The 25,444-nt window shown below is 36.8% G+C and overlaps 1 protein-coding gene across 1 annotated transcript in view; it reads right to left on the bottom strand.

The window, feature by feature from the left end:
* Nucleotides 1–407: 407 nt before the first annotated feature.
* ANGPT1 (angiopoietin 1) overlaps nucleotides 408–25,444 on the bottom strand; it is a 161,909-nt gene continuing 136,872 nt past the window's right edge. The window contains exons 8-9 of the mRNA XM_008632293.2: nucleotides 10,124–10,254; nucleotides 408–1,631 (exon numbers count right to left, since the gene is read on the bottom strand). Of these exons, the coding sequence (XP_008630515.1) occupies nucleotides 1,471–1,631; nucleotides 10,124–10,254 (292 nt within the window). The 3' untranslated portion in view covers nucleotides 408–1,470. The remainder of the gene's footprint in view (nucleotides 1,632–10,123; nucleotides 10,255–25,444) is intronic.

Below are 25,444 nucleotides of genomic sequence, written 5' to 3' on the forward strand. Positions count from 1 at the left end.
ATTGATGAGAATATTACTTTTGATTTCAGTGGAGCAGGGTAAATTTTCCATTTCATTTCTAGCAGAAGCAGAACAATTGCAAACTACTTTCCCAAATGGACTTTATCCATATGACTTAATCACAAAGGGCTGGAAATGGTAAGAGTTGTCTCCATACCCTCAAAGGCCACCCATTACTTTATTGCTTGTTATTAGAAGACTTTTATCTTTTCCAATAGTCCCACACTTCTGCAGCATTTTAATGGAACAAAATTAGTTAGTAACCTGTAAGCAGTCATCTAAAGTTCTTTAATATTTATATCCTTTTGAGGCTTTACACCCTTTGCATGGGGTCGGGGTTGCCAGTACAAAATAAATGACTGTTGCAGGAAATATAAACATGATATTTACAAGTTCACAATTCTTTATTTTTTATACAGTTCTGATGAGTATTTTTTATAGTTGTAGCCTAAGCACTGTGTAGAACTGGCATGCTTCTGATATTCACAAAAATGTAATAAAAAAGTAAAATAATTAAGGATAAATTGTGCACATGCAAGGATACTGTAAAATGAATCCATTGCCTTAAGCTATGCATTTATGTAATTTTTTATACCCTAACAGTTTGCCTTCCTGTGTTTTTTTGATGAAAAATTCCATGCAAAATCCTGTATTTTCTCTAGGATAATATTTCACATTCTTTAAACCTTCTATTAATTATTCTACATGACATTCAGACTGCCTTTAATGAAAGAAAGGAAAAACCCAAAAACACAGCTACTTTTGTTATCACACTATAAATCCTAGCTCAGGGATTATCCCAATTATCTGATTTACCTCTACAGAGCAACTGAGGAATTTATGCTTATTATCCTTATCATTGTTCATATGTATAACTCAGTTTATTTATTAGAAACCTGTCCTTAAAGTATTTAATGAAAAATAATATTCGCACAAATTATTTGACTCTGGGACTAACACAAATCCATCCACAATTCAAATTCAATTAATTTAAGAAAAACAATATTTGTAGTGGTCACCTTGGATGCTTTAAGATGAGTTTTAATAAAGGTGTCTCTGTAATTTTTTTTCATGGGTGTAATGTTGGCATTTCATTGCTGAATAACATTCTACTCAATAGACTATGGTCGATATGTTTCAGTTCAATTGCGATCCTGTTGCTGAACTTGAAAAAAAAACAAAAAAAACACATCCACTGACAAGCACCAAGTTTGGGCAGAATAGCCAAATCCAGTTCTTTGAAAGATCATTTCAGCCACCTTCTTTGAAACCAAGATCTCCCCAGTCATCAAGAGATGGGGTGACTGTTGGGAAGTGTTTGCAGGTTACGGAGTGATAGCGAAGCGACTTTACATCATCCCTACGTGTTGCTTTCAAGAAGCCCTTCACCTTTTACCTTCAGATTGTGATAGTGTTGCTGCTGAGGGCAGTGTTGGCCTGGCTTGTCCTGGGATCCACTGCAGAATTCCTTTAAAAGTCCAAAGGCCGAATCATCATGGTAGTGGAGCGCAAGGAGTAGCTGGGGCCTTTGAAGTAATGCCATTTGATGCCATTGAGCTTTCCGTGGTTTTGTCCAGCTGTGTAGAACATCCCGTTGAGATTGGATGGGCCACAGGCGTCAAACCACCACCCTGAAACCATTAAGACAAAGACTTAAACTGCAAGTGCACTATGTATTTTATATTGTTTTATAGGTTTAGCTGATTAGCAAATTCTGGTAAATAGCTCATAAATAGTGCTGGTATGGTATTTTCATATTTTCCTTTTTTGCTGTTTTGTGGTGTTCTATAGTCAGCAGTGCTGGAGAACACACGTGTATTTACAGAATTGCAAAAGTAATTAAGTCCCTATCCATTCTACTTTTATATGCAGTATGTGAAGTAAAAGCAAGGACATGAAAAATAAACTGCTTTGTATTTTTAGACAGCATTTCTTTTTTCATTTAAATCTTAGAAAAGGACTATAATTCAAAAGTAATTTCACTTGTTAAGTTACTTTGAGAATAAGCATGATTTGATTTTATTTACCATTACAGTTGCTTTAACTGTCATTGCTCAACTGCTCAGTTGCTTTTGCTGCCATATTATATGGTTTTAGCAACAGGAATATGAGAATTATGGTGCTGCATTGCCCTATTTTAAGTTGTTGCTTTAAGATGAAATTAAGCAGTGAACTCTCTTGTTTATCTCTCCAAGATCTTTTCTTGTTAAGGTGAGTTTTAGATTGCCATGAGAGCTAGAGTTTTAAGAATTCCAAATAACACGAAACTTGGCAACACCAAGACTACAGAACACAAACTGACAAAGACAAGCTAGGTGGCATGCTGACTCTACTGAAAGTAGTGGGAGTTTTGCTGGATACCTTGATGGGAATGGAATTTTCTTTCCAACACCTAGCAGAGTATCTATCTATAGTAACAGAAAGATGCTTAGCTCAGACTGAGAAAGGCAGAATAAATTCCCAGACTGCAAAAAGCAAATATCCAGAATGTCAAAAATGTATTAATTTCTGTGGCTAGGACTTCTATTTGTCAGAAAGATTTCTGTTGGGGCTTTTTATCATAGCAAGATCTATAATTTTGTAAATCTTTAGCATAGGTTTTATGCATCTTTCCATGGAATATGGTTGTACTGAAAATTTGAGTCATGAGGCAAATAAGATCATTAAGAATAGGTGGTGACTTTTGCTTTTGGAAGTTAAATGCTACTTCATTTTTTAAAAAAAAGTTTTTTCAGCCTGTACATCACAGCATTGCAATCTTCCCAGGACCTGTTTTAAAGCATTTTCTACTAGTACTGGTAGTGGCAAACTGATCATCCAGTGAGTGCCTACTGAATTCTGCAGGTGTCAGTGTGAACTAGAATGCAGAATTTTAAATTTTCAGTGTGTTTTCCACTCTGACTTCTGGAAAACAAATTAAACTGTGACAAACTCCTTTTAGACAGTGTTCACTCTCCAAGGGAATCCTTCAATTCCATCACATTTAGTGGTCATCCTTTTATCTACCTATAATGAATGCATTATATGAAAGTATTTTAATCCACGGTTTACTACTACCACCAATATGGTATTTATTGTGTTTAGCCCTCAGGACCAGTGCTTACTCTGTTCTTTGTATTCAGATCCACATAATTTATGCCTCTACTCTTGTAATTCATAAGATTTTGGAAAGTACTTAGTGTTTTGGTATTTTTTAAGAAGTAACACTTCATAATGAAATCTTGAGGGATGAATTTATGCCAGATAAATTCTGACAATCTTCTATTTTGGTACAGCTGACCTCCCTTTGATTTCAACATTATACTTAAGGGGGCAATAACCAAAGAAAGGGAAAGCTGTACAGCTGATGTTTAACTGTAACCAGAGTATAATCTTGTAGAAACTTAAGACGAAGTTAAACAGAGAAATCCTAATCCTCATTTTTCAAAGCTGGAACCCAGACACAGCTGGGTTCTGTTTATGGTGTTGGGAGGAAGGCATGGCGAGCTGACCTAGTTACCATTTCATGTTAAAGGAACAGGAATAGATGCATAAATGGTCTTTTTTGGGATGAAGGTTTTCAGTGATGCCATAAAAAAATCAATGTAAAAAATGGAATAAGCCAAACAGTTGTGAGGATTTGCTCCAGTTCTCATCACAGATTTCTTCTAAATAAACACTTCTTTCATAATGTGTTTTAATGAGCTTAACTTTTTTCCTACTGTACTGTTCTTGTTAGTGAGAATAATTGAATGTTTAAAGATGTTTCCTAATATTGCATTAAAACTTTGGGTTTACTTTCTCACTGTGTTTTGGTTTGTTTTTTAAGTGAGGTGGGTTGGGTTTTTTTGTTTTGTTTCATGGTGGGTTTTTTTTTCTCCATATGGTTATTTCTCTCCATGCTCCTCTGCAGTCCTCTGAAAGGTCTTCACTCCCCATAGGGCCTCAGATTATTGCAAGACTTCCTACTGCATGTCTCAACACCAAAACTCACATCTTTGAATGGATGCAGAGGAAATGGTTTTTTTCAGACGCTTTAGTGGGGGAACATAAACCAGAGGTTTCTGAAAGATGTACCTGCAGCACTGCCATGGTAGAAAACACCAAATAAAGCAGCACCAGAGCTGTGAGACATTCTGACCCAAGGAAAGACACCCAGTAGCCAGATGTTGGCTTATTACCTGGGGTTCACAGGATTTTCTTCTCATGAAGAATCTTATTTATTTTTCTCTATAAGGTGATGGCTTTCTCAAATAAGTATAAAGTCATATTTGAACAGCAGTAAGATTTTAACTTTGGAGATAACTTTTGGCAATAATTTCCATGGGATACTTGAATCAGGCATGAGAATGATGACGAGTGGGCGTTGTAAGAAATAATAATAGCAGTAAGATTTTAAAGTGAAGTGGTAAAAAAGAAGGCTTTCATGAGAAGGTTAAGAAGGTTTTTTATTCAGAAAGAGAGGTAGTTTCTTCAAGCTGTTGTGATCACAATTTCATTAATTGTTTATTTGAACAGAGGGCCAATTCAAATTTTTTTTTTGTTAGCCCACCTCTAATACTTTGTATATTACAAGCAGTACTACCATCTCTGTTTGTAATAAAAATCCCTAGGTCATAATATATTTTCCAGACAAATATAATTTAAATAATGCATAGATAGTTGTTTGAAAGTTCAGCTATACAAATAAAATTAATCCTCACTGTAGATGGCTGTTCTCCTAGAACAGTTAAAGTAGGTTCACATTTTGGGGATGATTGTGCTTTGGTCTTTAATTAATGTTGCTATTACCAATGGGAATTTGTTAAATTTCATGTCAGCTCTTTTCATTAAATAAATATATTTTGAATGTTTAAGCCACCTATCCCAGAGAGCTATCTCCAGACCATAATATATCTATACTGTACTATATCTTTGTCTGAATATGAATGTTTATTGAAATAATTTCCATCAATTCTTGCAAAAAAATACCTAATAAAGGAGCATTGCTCAAATAAGTAACAATAATAAAAGAAAAAAACCCAGAATTATCTTTTATAATGGTTTTCTGAAGTGACAAGCACACTTTTTGCATGATAGAATCATCTTTGTCAAAGCAACATTAAAAAAAGGCTTTTGTATGCCAAAGCTAACAGATTTGCTTTTTTGGCTTGTTGCACAAATTGCAATTAAGCATGTTTGCATATAAAATTCTTTTTTAATAACCCAATGTAAATCAATCCATGAGTACACTGTAAGGCGGGTGTGCATTGGGAACTGTAATGATTGGTCAGGTTTGATGGGAGGTTCTTAGTCGGCTTTTCCATTCTAAAAGAATAGGTGTCTAAACACTGCATGTTTGATGGCAGACCCTTTCCTCACACATCTCTATTCTCCCTGCTGAGGACACTGAATTTCTCTGGATGAAGTTTTGGATGACACCTCACCTCAATCTATCAGTGGAGCCATAGGACAGAGTCCAAAAGAGTGAATTTAGCAGGAAAGACTTAGGATTGTTTAGTCAGAATTTGAAAGACAAATTGCCAACAATTTCAAATTAACCAAAAACCTTTCAAAGGAATTGAAAGGAGTGGTCTCTATTCTTTCCAATGGTGGAGGATATGACAAGATGGAACACATCTAAATTATCACAGAATTAGTCAACGTGCAAAGCTTTCTTATACTAAGTGTAGACAAACTCAGTAACAGACTTTAACATGGGAATGAACATCAACAGAAATCTTGAAGATGAATAGAAAGACAGAAACAAATAGATAGAGAAGAATCTGTCTTGGAAAGGGACTAAATGACCTTTGGAGGTAATTTCTATGTTCTTTTATTCCTTAAGAGTATTGGATTGACCAGACTACCATTTGACAATCTGAAGATTAAATTAGAATTTAGCTGTCAGGATATAAGATGAAAAGGCATTAGCTTTTCATATCAACTGGATAATGCAGTCCCTTTCATAGGGACCTTTTTATGAGGTAAAAATAATATGAAACTTGCAGACTGGTGACTATGTTCTAATATACCAAAAGTTAGTCGCTTCCTGAAGGTCTCCTAACACTGTATTACAGTTGCCCCTATTTAACCCTGATATGCATACTAATGTAGTAATGCTTTTGTTAAAAGTGCTGCATAGTCCTTTGTCTAATTAAATATTTCTAATATTTCTAGCAAAAAAAACAAATAATATTCTTACTACTTCTTATTTGCATGGTGATCATATTTTTTCATAAAAATATTTGGCAATATAAATGATACTTCATTAATGGTGTTTTCTGAGCAATTTCTTTATGAAAGCAGGAATATGCATAAAACTTAAAAACTGGTGCTTTTTTATGTAATCAGGTGTATATCCAAGGGTTCAGGCTGGATACTTTTAAGCATGGTGTCATTGCTTCTTTCAAATATTTTGTTTCAATGATAAGAAAAACTACAGCTTTTCTGATTGGATTGTATGGGCAGATTTCTATATTCAGCCAAGAACTTCTCTCCAAGTCATGACACGAATCCTCCATACCCTTCCTGCCAGAGATTCATAAAATTCACCACTTGGAGGAAAAAGCAGTGAAACAACAGGCAATGAATACAACACTGTTTGGGAGTCATTGAGCAGTCTCTGGCTTAACAGATGAAAAATCCATTGAGGTTTAATAAATATGTGTTTAATAAATACATACTTCTCTGACTCAGGAAGCCCCTGAGATTCAAAAGATACTGAGAAAATATTCAAGGACTGACTGCTGTCAGAGACAGGAGACTCCAGCTGCATGGACCTCTGCTTCCAGTAAAATAAACCAAACAAACAGTTTATTTCAGTTATTTATGCTGCTTCAAACCTGGCAAGCAATCTAGAAAGTCTCCCCATCTTTTTGTCAAATTATTTTAGGGATCAGAAGTTTAGCAATATTCTCACTTCTCACCTGAAGCAAGGTAAATGCCTTTGTGAACACCTCAGACTGCAGCCAATGCCAAAGAAAATCACCTTAGAACTCTTACTTGGTTAGCCAAGACACCATAAGTCACTTTCCAGTAACTGAAAAAAATTGCACAAACAATTTGGGGCTCAGCTGACAGGTGGTATCTGGCAGAACGGATGGGAATTTGGCCCAGGAATCTGATCCAGAGATATTAAATGCTAAGGGCTGTATTGGAAATCCAAGCACTTTGAACTTCTACTCATAGGCTCATTCTGGTGACAGTTTGTTGCATTTTTAGTGCTGTTTCTTGCAAAAAAAAGCTGTGTGTAACTATTTGGGGCACTCTTCAGACTAAGGCTTGAAATAATATGGGGATGTATATACAACCCTTTTTTTTTTCAGTTTACTGGCCTGAGATATTGAAACAATGAAGAAATTATTCGAATGAATATGATTTGTCTCCCCTTAAAGTAAAACAAGCATGCTTGGATTAAATTTTCCAAGGCACAAAAAAGCAGCTAAAACATTTAAATACAACAGTTTAGAGGGGTTAAGAATCATGCATGTGATTTTGAAGACATTCCTTAAAAGCCAAGTAAAGATAGAGCCAAGTAGCATAGCATGGCTCTTGAAAGGACAAGACACACACACACACACAAAATACACTCTTAGTGCTTCTGTATTATTCTCCCAGTATTTAATTTCTCATTCCAGGGACGAGGGATGAGATAAAGGAGGAGAGAGAATAATAGTTATGATATAAACCAAATAAAACTGACAACTAGCAAGATCACTGAGAGAAATGTGTGTTTTCCTTACATTTTTATTTTCAGCCTTGATTATAACCATATCACAGTCTTGAGCTTTGACTTATCTCAGCCTTTATTCCTGACATAAATATATTCAGTTCACCTCATAGAGATAACACTCACCCAAACTGTCAAGATAGCTAGAAACTTGCCTGCAGATTTCATACCGTTCATCATTAAAGAGCTCTCTGTGATGTTGCCAAAACTAACAGAGTCTGATATCTTTTTTGGGGGAAAAAAAAATAAAGAGGTTTTCCAAAACCTGTTATCATTGCTACTTTTCTAAATTAGTCTTTGTCTGTTACAAAACTGAAATATACTCACTAAAAAGCGGTTTTGGTATTTAATTCAATTTCTGATCTTTCTCAAGGAATGAGAAAGTTGTTTCAAGGAGCAAAGCATAGCAGACTGTTTGAGAAGAACTCTAGCATGATTAAGGTCTTTCTTGAGGAACTACAAATTACAGTGCTGTACAGCCTGTCTCCAAAGGAACAGTACTCGGAGTCTATTCCAAAAGAGTAGACTCATCTATCTCCAAAGGATAATTGCATCTCCTTTTACTGTGCAGATTTGCTATACTTGTGGTTTCCTCAGCCTTTGGTAATTCTCCCCCTTCCTCCCTATTCATTTCATTTGGTACCAGTATATTCCTATATGTGGCTTGGTTGTTGATTTACAGGACTGCTGCAGCAATATGTGTGAACCTTGTGGAATGGTTGTTCAACAGCAGACTGACCTTGGTGGGGTATTGACCTGTCATAGAAGTCAGAGCAGGAAAATAAACAAACCCTCAGCTCCCAGAACAAGCTGTCTGGGAGTAGAAGTGTTTCCAGGCAGCTCAGACACATGAATGAGTCTGCACTTCAGCACAGACACAACTCACACTCAGGAGCTTCTAACCAGACTCTGGCCTGCCCTGGAAGCAACACACTTTAATTCAGCATGTTCTCGAAAGGAAAAGGTCAACAGTTTTAATTAAAATAAAATATTGACTCCTTATCCACTATCTGTCTCCAGATCTATATGGTTAGCTTCTATTTTTTATAGAAATGAAAAGGTAGTGTCTGATCACCTGTCCATGAAAAGGTAATGTCTGATCACCTGTCCACTGGAAGAAGTTTCTCATGATAACTTCTAATACAATATCACTAGAGGAAGTTAGGGGAGCTTGAAAAATTGGCTCTTTAAAGACTTTCCCAACTGGGTCATTTCCCAGCAAAAGAGAATGAGGAGTCGGGTTGTGCACCTGATATAACTCTCAGTGATGGGAACCCATCTTCTGTTAGTAGATGATTGCTTTAGAGGCTCCTGTGTGCCTGAATGTGGCCTGAGCTGGATTCAGTCAGAGTGCCAGTAACCACAAATAATACAGGTTTAACAGTCTGATCCAAAATACTGAAAAAATTTACATGCAATAGGATTTTTTTCCAGGAAAGTTAGAAATCACTGAGAGAGAGTCTTCAAATAAGATCAGATGTGAAGATAAGAAAGGGCCTCTCTTGGTCATTCAGTCAATGAATCAAAGAATCCAAGTTTAAGCTTTCTGCTATAATGTGGTATTCTAGCGATAAAAATGATCTTGCCCATATAGGGATTAGGAGTAAGTATCATTTTCCAGAGAAAGTTCTCATTCTTAGGAGGATTAGGAGTCTGAATGGAGAGATAATCTCAGATATTCATTCTCTGCACTGGAGGGAAAACATACCTGTCATATACCCTATACTTGCTGGCAGTCAGATTGACTTGGGACTTTAAACTGTTCCAGTGTAACTTGTTTGTGCTCTTCCCCACCCCAACTTTCTTTCCTTCTGCACTCTGACTCAGCTTGCAAAGGATATCAGCTTAAACCTTCCAGATTTAAACAGGTGGTTGCAGGTCTAGTCTTTCACAGGTGAGTGAATTAGTCATTTAGTGTCTTTATGCATTATGCTCACCTAACAGAGAAAGTTTAACCATTAAAATTATTTTAATAACAGAATCACATCCCTAAGTGAAATAGATAATCTATTACAAGTCTAGACTCTGATAGTTTCTAAATTTTATCATCTAATATCTAATACCTGGCCATTTCTCTCTTCTTTTTCTCCAACTTCTCACAAACTTCTTTCCACCTTTTTAATCTTTTAACTTATTCTTTCTTATTTTTCCTTTCTTGCCTAAACAATGACACTAACTTATGCTTTCCTCTTTGACATTGTTGCAAAAGCTTCAGTGCAGAAGTATACTGACTGCATCTCTGAATAACCCTTTCTCTGCTGATAGGAATCTAGAGGCATTGGTATTACCACAATATATGTATAGAAAAAAGTAGGAGTAATAATAATAAAAGAAGTTTTCACTCAGGACTTATACATCCATGATACAACTGTATCCATGGTTGCTTTGGGAAAACACAGTAGATTCCTATTAAAGTTCAGAGTTTGTACTCACCTCCAGTCAACATGAGAGCACATTTACACATGCAGTTGTCGTTGTCAGCATCTTTTGTACTGAATTCAGCACCATGCAAGATCAGGCTACTCTGTTTTCCAGCAGTTCCACTGTGACCTTTTAAATAAAGCCTGAAACAACAAGAGAAAACAATCAGTGTCACCAAAATAGAAAAGAAAGATAAGAGATTCAGATCTTTTTCCACATCAGGTTGGCATTCTACGAAGTGCACTCAGAAAATTTGTGAATCTCTTGTGTTTTGGCTCAATCTCTGTTGTTTCAGGTGTAAAATGGGGACATTTAGTGTTTTTCAGTGTATCTGTAGTAGCACATTGTCCTTGCTCCAGAGCAGAACTGAGCTCAAGGAATCTGAACTGGAAATACAACAAAGTAGAGGGAGTGAGAAATGGAGGAGTGAGAAGATATCTGGAGTACATTGACAGAATAATTGAGTACTTGAGTAGCCGGTTTCATTACTGTGGCACAGAAGCAGCAATCCCAGTTAAGAGGAGTTATGTTATTAATCCCTGGGCTTGAAAGAAGATTTTAGCAGTCTTAGAATTTTTAATTGCACCATTTACAGCACAAGCCAGCAACCCAGTTCTGCCAAGGCTGTCTCTGAGTGACAAATGGAGAATAACTCAGAGTTCAAGCCACAAAAGTCTTCATAATTTGCAATGCTAAAAATTCCTTTTCTTAAGGAGTCTTTCAGCTAGTTGAAACCACAACCATAGGCTGGGAGCTAGAGCTCAGCTGCTAGCAGCCAAACGTGCCAGCTGCAGGAATGTTGAACAGAGTACCTCTGTGTCCCACCAAAGAAACACTGGGGGCAGGGGAGGGGAGGGGAGGGGAGGACAGGACAGGACAGGACAGGACAGGAGCTACTTCCTGTATATAACCATCTATATCAGACGTGATCAATTCCTTCCTGTTTTTTTCATAAAACATTGCTGGAAGGTGTACCCTTTGTCATAATAGCTTCATATGCAAGAAGGAAGATATAGGATCCCAGTGTCCACTGGAGAAATAAGAAGCCACAATCCTTACATCTCAGGAGCAAGCCCCAGCCACTGGGGCAAGCAAGAGGGGAAGACACATCCCTCCCCTGTCTCCCTGAATCTCTACAGGCTAGGAATAAATCAGCCAAAGGCCTCAACAAGAATATGATTTGATAAATAGTGGGATAGACTTCTCCACTGAAGAGAAGGTGAGAAATATCTGTTCTGTTTCTCCTAGGGTTATTGAGGAAGGGCAAATTTATTTTTTAAATATCAAATATAAAATGCATAAGGAATCATGAGAGCAGAAGCAGGACATATTCAGGAGAGATGTCTAATTCTCTCTGTGATTTACAGCTGGGAGTGCTATCCTAGAAAATGCTTTCCCAACTTCTCCCACAGAGTGAACAAGGAGAAGCAGATGGGAGTCACTGACTCACTATTTCTCTGTTGTTGTATTTTTATCTAGTTACTTTGCATGACTAAAAGAGTAAATGCCTTCACCAGAGTGTCATTTATCCATTTGTTTAGATGGAAGACAAATACTTTGCTGCAGTGTTCACAGCATTAACAGCAGGAGTAGAGAACATCCCTAACTCATCAGTAGTAGCAGTAGTTAAGACATTGGCATTTTTCTGAGATGAGGATAGTTCTGTCGCCCAGACTGAGATTTAAATAAAGCCCAGTTCTCCCACAGAACTTTGGAGTTGAATCCTGCTTATGAGGGCAAAGGCACCATATGGCAGCTTTCCTTAATCAAGTGCATGGCTGCTGGTTTTCATTGGTTTAGTTTTGGGGTTTTTTTGCCTTGCGTGTATCTGTGGGTGGATACTAGGTCCAAACAAAGCCAATTGGATTAAACTTGTCACAGACACTCATTATAGAAAAGCCTTCTCAGAATACCCAGTGAGGTTACTGAGCCCTCTCAAAATGTGAAGGCATAGAACCAGCACTTAGCAATATACAGAGTTTCATACTTGTAGACTGACTTAAACTTCACTTAATTTTCAGTGAATTTCTTCCTATGTGTCCTTTGTCCATCTCTAAAAATGGAGACAGTAGATGCTAAGCATGAATACTTTAAAATAAAAAAAATACTTTAAAAGGATTTGCCAGAGTTATCTTTTTAAAGTAGTTACACTGCCTACCTTAATTTGATTTTAATTTTGAATCTTACCTGACTGAGGCTCATAATTAAATACCTTTGGACTGAATCCTTGGAGCAAATTTTGTATATGTAGATAGATAACTACACACACATAAACATACAAAATTTTTTGGATTAAATACAAATATCATGCATGGTCAAATACCTTTCAATAGCACAAAAAAAGATAAGGTCAAGTGGAAACCCAATAAAAGACTGTGAAAATCCTTTGTAATTTAACAAGGAATAACCAAGGAACAGGAATCCAGGAAGGTCATTGCACAATGCCATTGCCCAATCATGGTGAAAATTGGCCTGTAATGACCATGTTAGTCTACCAAAGGATGTTTGTTTTAGACAAGATTAATCTAAGATCTGTCTTTGCACATGTCCATTTCTTTGTTTCATACAAACGAAAAGCTGGAATTGATCCCATCTTAATTCATTGGACTTTTGCCTTGTTTTGCAGGCTGTGTCTAATATTTTGCAGAACAAAATAAACTTCCCTGAAGTTGTGTTGATAGAAGAATTATTTTGTCACATGATATCTAGGATGTGAGTTTAAATGGCTGTACATCCACATTATACCTGCCATACCAAAGCTCACAGAAGTCTCATAAAGTCAGAATAAAAAGAAAATGCTGTTTACTTAAATAAGAAAGACAAGGTTAGCCAGACCTTTTCATTAGCAATCAACACTATAAAACCCACTTAGTCCAATTAAAAAAAAAAAGTACAATCTAAGAAAACATAAAACATAAAGAAATAAATATTACTTGGTATTCAATGTTTTCCCCAAAGGGTGAGGGCATTAGGATTATTTACAAGCTCTTTACTGTCCCTCATATTTTACAAACATTCCACTCATCACAGATTTAGATCTTGCCAGTTATGTTTGACTTTCCCTCAATACAATTTGTCTAGTAGGTCTCCAGTGACTTTAAAAGGATAAAGCTTAACTTGGCTCTGAACTCTAGTGCTCTTATCGCACCACAGCCATGGGCAGATGAACCCCAGGGCGAAACAGTAATTCTATTTCTTTGGGCTTTTCTCCCTGAATTGGCATTGCCTGACAGTTAAGAAAAAATGACACTGCAAAGTTGGCACTACTTTACACCAAAATCAGATCTCAACCAAAACCCAGAACTGGTCCTGAAGCAATCAGTTCTTCTCATTCTGAGCTACAGTTCAAGCCATACAGATCCAAACTAATCTAGCTGGAGATTGCACAGCACAGCAGTAGGCTAACTGATGAGCTTGTTAGCTTCCAGGAGCAGGAGACATCTTACTACATGGACTTTAGTTATTTAGTATTCTCAGATTCAGTTTGGTAGGATTGAACCTACATGAGTACTGGCGTAATATCCTTAATAATTAAATAGAGAGAACCAGGAGTCTTGAAGTAGGATTTAAAAGATTCAGCATGGTGAATGGAGAGGAACACATCAAAACTTGCTTTTGGGAAATATTTTAAAGGGATGCCTCCAAATTCCCACCTGTGTTTTGTCTCTGCATCCTAAAATTTCCTTTCTCCAGCCTGCTCATTCCACATAGCAGGAGGGAATCCGAGATTCTGATCTCTTCTCAAAGGAGAGGTTGTTAATATTGATGGAAATGGTCATGGAATAAAAATGGTTGCATGGGGATCAGAATCCTGCACCCAGAACTTCCTTTTCTGAGCTCTCTCCTCACTGCGTTTTAATTTTTTCCTAACTTTAACAGGAATAGAGGGCACCTACATCTCAGTCCTTCTAATCATCATGTCACCACCTATGCAGGTATGTCCTGCATATTAGGCATGTGAAATGCATCTTTGTTTTTAAAACTTACGTGACTGACTGTTGCAGTGACCCAGCCCACTGCGGGGCTGGGGCAGCGTGATGCCAATCAATCCCAGCCCATCCCCTGGATCGAGTTTCCCGAAGAGGCAGACTCAGAGGGTGGGTCGAGGGGCGGCTCAGAAGCCTAAGCTGCACCCCCTGGGCGGTGCCTGGGCCCAAGCCACCTCCCCCGGTTCGGGAAAATTCTCGGTTACTCGGTTGTTCACTGGTTCTGCTATAACTCCCGCCTCTCGGTTTCCCCACAGTGGTTCTTGCTGAATTGTATCCTCCCCCTGGCTTGTAACGCATTGGTTGTTTTCCCCTTTCACCGGGGTTTTCAAATTCCCTATAAAACTGAGCACGAGCCTCGGGGCAGGGTCCCATCGCATTCCATCCCTTCCGAGCTTGTTCGGGTTGCGAAACTTCTGACAATAAACCTGTTAGGAGCCACACCAGAACAGCTTCTCTCTTCCTTTGTCTCCAAGCTAACCTGAGCCGATCCCATCAGTTCCTGCCGTGTTTCCTCTGCCGAGAAGCCAGCTAGCAAGCTCAGCCAGCAGCTCTTTTCCTTATGCCGAAGTCGCTTCAGCGACGCACAGAAGAACGCAGCTGGACTCTCTCTGACCTGGGGCACACCAGAGCTCGTGCCTCGAGCACAAATACTGTGTTAACTGACATTACTTTGCCCTCTAATTTAGAAATATTTGAGGTTGAGGAAGGATTTAACTTGCATCTCCCATCTTGTTCACAGCTGCATCTAAATTTTAGATAGCTTCAGTTTCTGAAATGAAAGCCACTTGTAAAGATGCTGAAGTTGGTCAAGTTTCTTGAAATGCTATGTTAGTCAAATAATTCCATTCATAATGGAATTTAGGTGATTTTGGTTCCCTTTGTGAACCAAAGCCCACTGGACTGCAACCACCTAGGAGGACCCAGTATGAGATTATACTTACAATACTCTTAATTCTAGACATTAATTGTAATAATATTAAGTAAGAAATAAAAGAAAACAAAACAACCTAAACCACTCTCAAAAACAGAGAGCAGCTTCATTTTAAGTTCAGGTTCGGTTTTCTTTTTCCCTCAAAAACTCTTTAATTAATTATTTGGGATTCAAAAACCGTTTTTTAAATCATTTAATAAGACATCATGTCTACATTAAATATCGTTCATTTCTTAGAAATCTTGCCAAAGTACCTTTACCCAAACATATTGCAAAATCTTATCAAGTCTCCCAATGGTAGCAGTTGTCCATGAATAGCAAAAGCACCTCTATAATAAAGACATCTTACAAATATTCAATGATAACGTGTTGTGAACAGGAGAGAAAAAAAATCTAAATAATCACTCTAAAGAAATACTACTGTTACTGAGGTTGAAACTAAAATGTCTGCCAAAAGCCTGCTAAATATGAAACTAAATATAATGGAGTAACTATGTGGGAATCCTAACCCTGGTATTTTACCTATATACCCTAACTTTTTCATCATTTAGTGTTCCCACTAAAGGATAAGGGGAAGTATCCCTTGTGTGTGCTAAGTTTTAAAATCAGTGTAAAGATCATCTCCTTGTTGGAGATAGAGCATGAGCCATTTGTGGTGACCAGGGGATCCCTGTGAGTTTGAACTCTGCTGGGCTGTAGAGTAGAAGGCATCTTAGTTAGTGCCCTTGTCCAGATTTCAGATAGTTTGCCTGGGCGCCTATTAGGATCCTTTTTTCTTTGTTAGGAAATAAAACTTCTTCTTAAACATAACCTTTTTTTTCTTTGAAAGGGGGAGGAGGAAATAGTTAGACTTCATTAGGGCAGTGCATACTCTCCTTATGAAAACACACTAAATTAAATCAAATCAAACCACGATTTTTTTTTTTAGCATGAATCAAGATTAACTTACTAGCAAGAATGTAACACCAGAGGAGGTAAATAATCATTAGAAGTATACTAAAAGCTACCTTAAAAGAAAGGAAATTACTTTGGAGAAATTGAAGAAATGAGATAGGGTGGAAGACAACAAATATTTAGTCACCACTAACAGAATTTTAAACTCTTGCTAACTCCTTTAATCAAGTTGCAAGAACAATTCATCACCTTGATCGCTGCCTGTCCTTGAATGAAAAATTGTTGTAAAAGTACCAAAGAGAAGCAGAAAGGGAATGTCACAGTTGATGTCTGATTGGAGAAAACCAGAAATATCAAGCGTAAAACCAAACAATACTAAATTTTCCCCGCTCCTATCTTTAGTACAAGGTTGAGAAACAGTGTACATAGTAAATTCACGGACTTTTTATTTAACTTTATTATATTCCTAATAGAGTTTGTAACCGCAAACAGTAGGTATGATGGCTCTGCAAAATGTTGAAAACCTGAATAATGCAGTAAGTAATGCTGACAACTTGAACAGATTTTTAATTTGGCTCTTAATATTCTTGCTGCCTACACATGAAAATAATTTCCTTCCACATTTCCTTTACAAAAGTGTAAGACAAAATAACCTCTGTGTTTCTCCTCCGTTGCTGTGTAGCAATGACTCACTGCTGTAATTATTAAGTCTGACATCCCTGCAGCTCCTTGCCCATTCTCCTGTTGAAACAAGTGAAATGTGCCAGCCAACAAGATATTAATTCAATATATCCAGAGTAAGAACATATATCTTCCAGTTTTAAAGACAAAATGTTAATATAAAATACAGCAGGAAATGAATATGAGTTTTCCTTTGGAATTGTTTCAGTACAATCTGTCCAAGGCACAACAAATGCTGTATAATAGAGGGATCCTTCCCTGGAATTGCACACTGTTAACAGAAAAACTTGTTTACTCTCTAAGAGTCCACGTTACTTTTAGCGTGTGTTTGAACTACACACCTGACAGGTCAAAGGAGAAAAATATATTTATTCCAGACAGTGAGCAAGCCAACAACCCAGCCATGAATAAGAAACACATTAGAGCAAAATATAAAACAGTCTAATAAGCCTGGATGTTGCACTGATTGTGAATTTACACAAATAATGCAACAAGTTTGCTTTTTCTATATTAAATTTGATTAATAATTAACTAAAGCACTGTACTCACTGGGAACAAGTACACTGGTACGTGGGATAATTAAAAGACACCAGGAGCTACCGTCAGAGAAATTTTTGCTAACATACAGCACACAGTTTGTCATACTGCTGTGCGCAGACAAATGGTGCTTTGTCACGGTTTACAAAAAGTGTTTAAAAATATGTTTATTCTGGACAGCGAACAGGCAAACATATGCTTCTATTACTTGAAATACGTGCTACAGAAGCCACAGAAAGTCACTGTGGCAGTGTGAGCTGCTAGGTTTGCAGCTGATGTCAGTAACATAGTGGTGATGGAGAGGAAACATACGGTAACATTGGGTTTTACTGCTAACAGAAACAGAAACATATTTAAGGCTACTATCACAATGATGTGTTGAACAGAAATAATTCCCTCTACTCTAATCTCTCACCAAACACAGCACAGAAGAGATACATTAATCTGCTACTACCATTTTCTGTTAAAACTATTTTTCAACACAATGCTTATTAAAACAAAATTACCCACCAATGTTTTTTCTCATGGAAATCTGAAATGAAACTTTTCGGTTATTAGATTTATTACATTTTTATTAAATGAAAGTTAAAATCTTGCTACAGAAAAAAAAAATTCCCTCTCTCACCAGCTACATAAATGCTAAGATTTCCTGTTGCTACAGAAACTACCACTTTTGTCCTGGTTCATGGTTCTATAAAATGTAACGTTAATTTATAAAATATAGGGGCTGAATTAATTTCAAGCTTGAAATAACTAGAGATGATCAGTGTTTTAAACAGACATATAAACACTGAACTATGCTAAATGATAATGCAAATTATTTTTATATAATTGAAGATTGATGAACTTCTTAAAAAATAAAATACAAAATTAGAAGTTATCTGAACTTTTTCCCAGCACATGGGCAAAGCCAAGGTTAGAGAAATTTTCTTAATTCAAAATGTAACCTAAAATGAAAAAATTTTTTTCTCCCTACTCAAACATACTTCCTGGGTTTGGCTGAAGCCAACAGCAGAAATGCCAAAACTGATTCTTAAGGGGATTTTTTCAGCACAGAAGTAGAGGGACTCTACAGAGAAACTCATATTTTAAAAGTTTTTAAGGCTTATATAAGTAATCAGACCTTCTGATGCTTATCTTTACTGAATTGCTGAAGCTTGTGGTGTTTGTATATCTTTATTTAAATATCTGTTTTACAGACATTGAAGTTAGTGGAAAAGTTCAGAGAACATTTGTTGGAAATTTGATTTATCTTTAAATTGATTAATCATGTTTGAAAACCCAGTAAAAGAGACCCACACAACTACAGCAAAATTTAAACTTAATACTTCTTCCAAAATATGCTTGGAAGTTCCAAAAGCCTCATAAATATAGTTTGTTGAAATCCATGCAGATATATTGTAATAGTGGATTTCATAAATCTATGCTTTAGTTGTACTGAGGGTGACATTAATTATACACTGTCATCCATATAGGTTATACATTATCCTAATTAACTGTTTGAGATAAAATGGAAATAGAAAACTTCATGTATCAGCATTCTGTTCATGCTTACTTTTACCCTGATGGCTACTGTAGAGATACTGGGTTTTGGTTACCATGCAGTGTCTTTGAGAAATATCATTGCAGGCCATAGTAAAATATTTATCACACAGTTCACTTAATTGAAAGTCATTAATCATAAGTAACCATAAAAGTTACAAATATCATAGATAGACTTATGTTAAAAATTTATATTAATCTTACATAAGTTAGTGTTTGACAATTAATGTGTTTAAAGAGTGTACACTCAATGTATGTTGGGGGAAGGGATGCTAGGGTTTTGATTTGGATTTATTGTGGAGGTTTTAGTTGCTTTTTCTCTGTGTAAAGAGCGTGCTGCAATTATGCCTGAAATTAGCTATAGTTGTGGTCTAAGAACGTTAAGTACCCTAAGTCCATCTTTGCTGATCAATTATGTTAATTAAAACTTTTCTATGTTGTTTTCAATTAGAAGGAGAAATCTGTGAAGATGACATTTAAATGTGTCATTTCTATTTACAGAGATACAAAAGAACATGTACATATGTGCATGCCTAATTCTTGAGATTCCATAGCTTATATATTTATTTTATTTTATTTCTCAAAAAATAAGCAATATTAGTAACTTTCTAGGTGGACATGGTTTTTCATTTTACCTGGATACTGGATACTCGCTGTTTTCCTGGTTGTGGAGGTTCAACTGAATGTTTATACAGCTCAGCAGAGAACTGCAGTCTACCTGCAATAATCCCAAGGATTCAGAGTACATCTCAGGGAAGAAATTGAAGTGGTAGTTTAATACATATTGGCTCCACCATAATATTAGACTATTTCTTTGTAGTTCCATGGTTATGATAGTATCTCAGGTAATAAATCAGGCAGTGAGAAAATTGAGCCTTGAGTATGCCTGTCCTGCAGGAGGAACAGATCAAGACTCATATACAGTTCCACAAAATACTGAGTTTTCTATGGGAGCAAGTGGTAAGAATCAGATAAGTGAGGAGCAGAAAAATAAGAGCAAATCTAAGTACTGGCACTGAGATGATGTCTTTAGATTCCAAAGATTTTGCATAAACCCAAATGAGGTAGTGTCCTTGAAAAAGCCTATTGCAAAAATGTCAGAGGTTGAAGTATCTCCTGTAATGAGTCAACTGTTGTGGTTCACTTTAGGGCAATATTTACCCTTCTATGCAATGAAAGTAGAATGCTGTCACCCTGTTCAAGAACCATGCCCCCTTCACACAGGTTTGTATTGCTTGAAGTTGTGTGTAGAATCCAAGCTGTTGGCTAAAACAGCAATGAGAGGCACACTAGCTAACAGTATTCCTGACTGGAATATGACTACTGAACTTATTTTCTTTAATCAAATTGGGTGTTGAATAAGGTGCAACATGTAATCAGCATTAAGAAATTATTTAAATACCAAATTGAACAAAATATCTAAGGCGAATAACATTTTTGCTCATGTTTCCACTGGCACAATAGTTAATTGAAACCATGGAAGGTGTCTTTCCAATACCATAGAATTATAGAAAAAATTATGTTGGAAAAGACCTTCAAGATCATCGCATTCAATCATTAACCCAGCGCTGCCAAGTTCACACTAAACCATGTTGCTAAACACCTCATCTACACAGGTTATAGTACCTCCAGGGATGGTGACTCAACCACTTCCCTGGGCAGCCTGTTCTAATGCTTGACAACTCTTTCTGAGAAAAAATTTTTCCTAATATCCAATCTAAGAGTCCCCTCATGCAGCTTGAGGCTGTTTCCTCTTGTCACTTGTTACCTGGGAGAAGAGGCTGACTCCCACCTGGCTACAACCTCTTCTCAGGGAGTTGTAGAGAGTGGTAAGGTCCCCCCTGAGCCTCTTTTCTCCAGACTAAACACCCTCAGATCCCTCAGCTACTCCCCACGTGACTTGTGCTCCAGACACTTCCCCAGCTCTGTTGCCCTTGTCAGGACATTCTTTACAAATCTCTGGGGCAGTTTATTGGTTTGGGTTTTTTCCCGCATGAAGAGCCTGGATGTAAGGAAATGAATAACTTTTGATAAAGATGAAAATAGTCTGTAATTAATTTTTCATCAATTTGTTTTGATTATTTATACTTTATTCTGTGCTAGCAGTGTATTCTTCTTTTACAATTGTGCCCCTTTGGGCATTTGCAGATCCTGTTTTAGAAATCTTTCCAGTGTTAATGACCTAATGACCCTATCAAATCTTACTACAGCATTGTTATAATGTGGATGGAATGGAATGAATTTGCGGCTGCCAACAGACTACAATTTAAAGAAATAACTTAATGAATAACACATTAAAATAAATATTTTGGGTTCTGCATGAGATTTTCAAGATTTATGTTGGGATTCATGTCAAGAAATATGTGCTTCCCGCTGTGAATCCCAGAGGAAAATGCAAGGATGTTTGGGGGGATATTATTTTCAAAGCAAAATGTTAGTCAGAATTTTCATTCTCTTACCTGTGTTTGAACTTGTTCAGTCCTGATGGATAAGCCAGTTCACAGTTTATGAATTTCTACTAATCAGATTAAAGGGCTTTATCTGCTGGCTGTGGACTCAGACTCATGACATCAGTAAACAGCAAGAGATGTTGAAGAATCACTTTGTGGAGGTGACAGGAAAAGCAATAATTTCCAAATATGGAAACAATACAAGGTACTATTAATGACAACATAATTGATGATTATGATCATGATCTCTTTCTGACTCTAATATTTTAAATTTTTTTTAAGATTTTATGTCATCTTAAAGAGTGTGCATTCATAATGAAACAAGAGTGACTTGACCTTCAGTGAGAGCTCTGGTGGTCCTGCCTCAACAAAGTACTTACTATATGCTTAAGAGAAAAAGAATTACCTGGGTACATTGCTGAATGAGGGCCTAAGTCTGTGTAAAAAATAATTTAAAAATATAGGAGGGGAAGGAGAAGAAGAAAAAAATGTGGGGAAAAGATAGCCAAGGCTTCTCTTATTCATACAGTATTATTCACACTGACATTATTCATTTTTTGATTAAAGATTTACGATACTGAAAACAGGATGTAGAATATTATATACACAAGCACATCCCACCTTCAGTCTGAATAGCATGCAAGAGGTTTGGCTTGATCTCTTTACTCATTAGTGGCTGTACTGTACAACATGCTACACTTATCCTCTGGCCTTTATCTCCATTATCACACTAAGGTTAGGCTTTCATTATAAGGGCAATTATCTAGGAAAAGGTAGCAAATTTTATAAGTGACTGATGCATAGAGAGTTTCTGTGAAATGTTTATAGCTATTTGAAAAATAAATATTGGCTTCACTGTTTCCTTGGTTTTCTTAATGCAAAATTAAGTTTAAAAAATGCCAAAATGAGTTATATGGCACTAAGACCTTGGTGGAAAAATATAAACAGACTGTTAAAACATATTTCAACTCCCTTGGCATCATTTGTGGCCAATAAACAGTCGTCTATGAGTGAAAGGTTAACTGACTGTCACCCATTTATGATCCAAGTTCTTTCCTGGTGCCACGCTGACCAGGCTAGCATGGATCAGCATGTTTTACATGCCTTTTTCCCCCTAAAAACCCAGGTCATGACCTAATAAGAGCTGTGATTCACAGTAATGACTCCTTTGGTTCAAATGGCATGGAGATGAGTGCAAAGAAGTTTTACTTCAGTGCAACTGAACTATAATGCTAAATAAAAGAAAACAAAACACGAACGGTGCGCATGCACTTGGGTCAAATGTCTTGAGCTCTTCCAGCAATAATTTAAAACTGAAAACACTACAGCCTCCAGGACCTGATGAAACAGAAGACTGGAGACCAAACTCTGTATGGTACCAGGCACTTTTCTTTCTTTTCCTAATTAGGCTTTCATTGTTACTGAGTACCTCCTTCTTGCAGACCAACTGAACAATAAAAACTATACTGTATTGGATATAACAATAATTTTGTGCTCTGATGTTCAAAGTTGTTATCTGTTTGAAGGTTTCTGTAAATTAGCAGCTCTTTAGACATGGTATATACCTCTGCTTTGTGGTCTAACTCATTCTCTGCATTGCTTCCGGGGACCAAATAATGAATAATATCACTTTTTATTACCATTACCTTAGAGATAGAGACAGCAAAATCAAGTATGTTTCCATTTGATAGGAAAAAAACCCAAAACTCAAACCCAAGAGAACAAGAAACTCTTAAATATTAGTGTAATAAATGACTACTGAAAAATCTGGGATGATCCCTTTGCCAGATTCTCTCCAGGCCCCACAGGTGTACTTTGCTTTTTTTGACTCATGAAAGAAGGAAACTCACAAAAAATACCACACCACTTTTCTGGTATTTGCTGAAAATATGGTGAATCAGTGCAGAAAGTGTTCTCAGGATCAGGCTCTAGAAACCTTGCCAGTTTAACTGTTAATGATAAAAGGAGGGGAAAAAACTGCTGGCATTATTTGGCTGGGAAGTTGGTAACATATTTCAGAGACTTTAACCATGTACATTCTAGATTAAATAGGGGTCACTCTAAGAATTTCTGCTTGTGTTTTTCAGGCAGATGAAAGCTTGCTCTGTCAGTTCTCTGAGCAGACATGAGCTCATTCTGCCCACACTCTATCCTGGCTGGAAGCTGAACTCTCGCAATAAGCGTGACACTGAACCTACTCAGGGGCAGGATATTTTAGCCTGGGCTCAATGCCACATTGACAGGGCTACCAAGCTTCTCTTTAGTTCAGAGACTGGGCAGAGAGTCAACAGCTATGGAGGTACAGACAGCCCACACTCTCTGAGGGGGTCTCCAGGTCCCATTCTTCTTTGCTTCTGCATTGTGGAGATCTAAATTTGAATGTTTGGCTGACGGTGAAAACTGGGGACATTTCAGAAAACTGCAAGCAGCTTTTTTTTTTTTTTAATCTGGAGGTATTGTCACTAATACTAAATAAATTTATCATAACCTCGTAAGCATTTAGTGGTCAACTTCACTTTGATGGAAATTGTGGTCATCCACTGGAAGGATATAATTTTTCTCACTGAAATCAGAGACACATCCCCTTCTTTGTACACAGATTTTCTACCTTTTCTGGACTGGTATTTGCAAGTGTCATTTTTTCCAGTTTTGATCAAAGTTATGGGAAGAAAAATGTCCAGGTTAAATATTTTGATCTGGACCTCAATTTGATCCTGAAAATGTACTGCACTTTATAACTTGCACAGCTAATAGTGAAGAGAATGATATAATCAGGGAATCTTCATTAAAGAAACTTTTCCAGTACAGAAATATTTTCTAATGGTGAATTTTACTGAGATTTTTTCCTGATTCTGCATTTCACTTTTGCATTAGTTTTTCTGTTTGCAGACTTAAGACAGATGCATTATGCTGCAATACTAAATTTTCTGCATATCACTGATTAGCAAACATCAATGAAACTCTAAATTTTCACACTGTGATGCTGTATCTATCTGTAACTTTTGACATGTCCTTACGTATATCCATTACACTTTGTACACAAATTTTCACTATGCTAATATACATTCTGATGTTTACTAAAAGTTGCAGAGGGTTTTAACCTTTATGTTATACAAGAATTAAATGAATTCAAGCAGTGAAAAAGTTACAAGAGCACACAACTGCTAATTAAGAAAATTATTGTAACAATAAAAATTAGTTATTATATTTTTTTAATAGAAATTGAGGTAAATATCACATTACTTATGTCCTTGTGATGGATAGTCTGGATTTAAAAATCACATGATCTTGGAGATGTCTGAATACTCTACACAGAGCAGTTTTGACATAAAAAAATTCCTCATGGGTGGCAAATATCCAGAAGTGTCTCAACTACACAAGATCCTTTTATTCAGGAGCTGTTTCATGTCAAAGCCCAGTGGAGATGAAGAAACAATGTTACTGGCTTCCATATTAAAAGCTAAACTAATAAAAAGCAACAGTAGTTTTAAGCTCTTTGTAGATGCTTTGATGTAAGTAGGTTAAAGAAATGTAGCTGTTTTTGGTGTTATGACTTGTAGAAGTGGGAGCTCTTACCTTAGGGACAGTGAAGTCCATTCAGCACAGGATTTGATAAATATTGTTAAAATACTTGTTTGACATTCTTTCATAATGTAAATGTAGAGGTGGCATAAAGCAATAAAGGCTTGAAAGAGAGTAACACTGTGCAAGAAGACTGACAGTGTAGATAGTGAAGATAATAGAAAAAAGAAAGTAGTAATTTTAAATTGGAGAAGCAAAAAAATGCTCAATACCTTACTAAAGTCTGCGCAGCTTTCTCTTAGGTGCCACAACGTGCTCTGTCTGCCCCTGTTAGCTGGGACAGACCTTGAGAAATATCCACTGAACTACAATATATAGCAAGTAAGATCACTACTGAATTTCCATTGATAATTTTTCTGCCAATACTTGCATTCATTGAAGAGTTCTCTGCAACCTCAGACTCGTGTACCTGTGCAGTAGCCCTCAGCAAGGATTTCATAACACTGTTCTTGTCTAGAATTACATTATTCTCACATACATCTACTTTTTTTTTTCAAATCCTTCTGTAGGCAGTAAGTGGCTGAGCTACCAGTGGCTGTTAGTCTTAACTTTTCATGTAAAATTTACTGGTCTGAGTGACTACTACCCACCACGTAGGAGTTAAGGTTTTTATGGACTCAGCAAGAGAAAGATTTAAAACCACAAAACTTCCCTCAGGATGTCATAACCAGCAGCATGTGTCCTGCTGCAAACAAATTGCTAAAGATTCACTGAGCCTCAAAGGGAG

Source organism: Corvus brachyrhynchos, unplaced genomic scaffold, assembly GCF_000691975.1.
Source record: "Corvus brachyrhynchos isolate BGI_N302 unplaced genomic scaffold, ASM69197v1 scaffold710, whole genome shotgun sequence".
In the NCBI taxonomy this organism is placed as follows: domain Eukaryota; kingdom Metazoa; phylum Chordata; class Aves; order Passeriformes; family Corvidae; genus Corvus; species Corvus brachyrhynchos.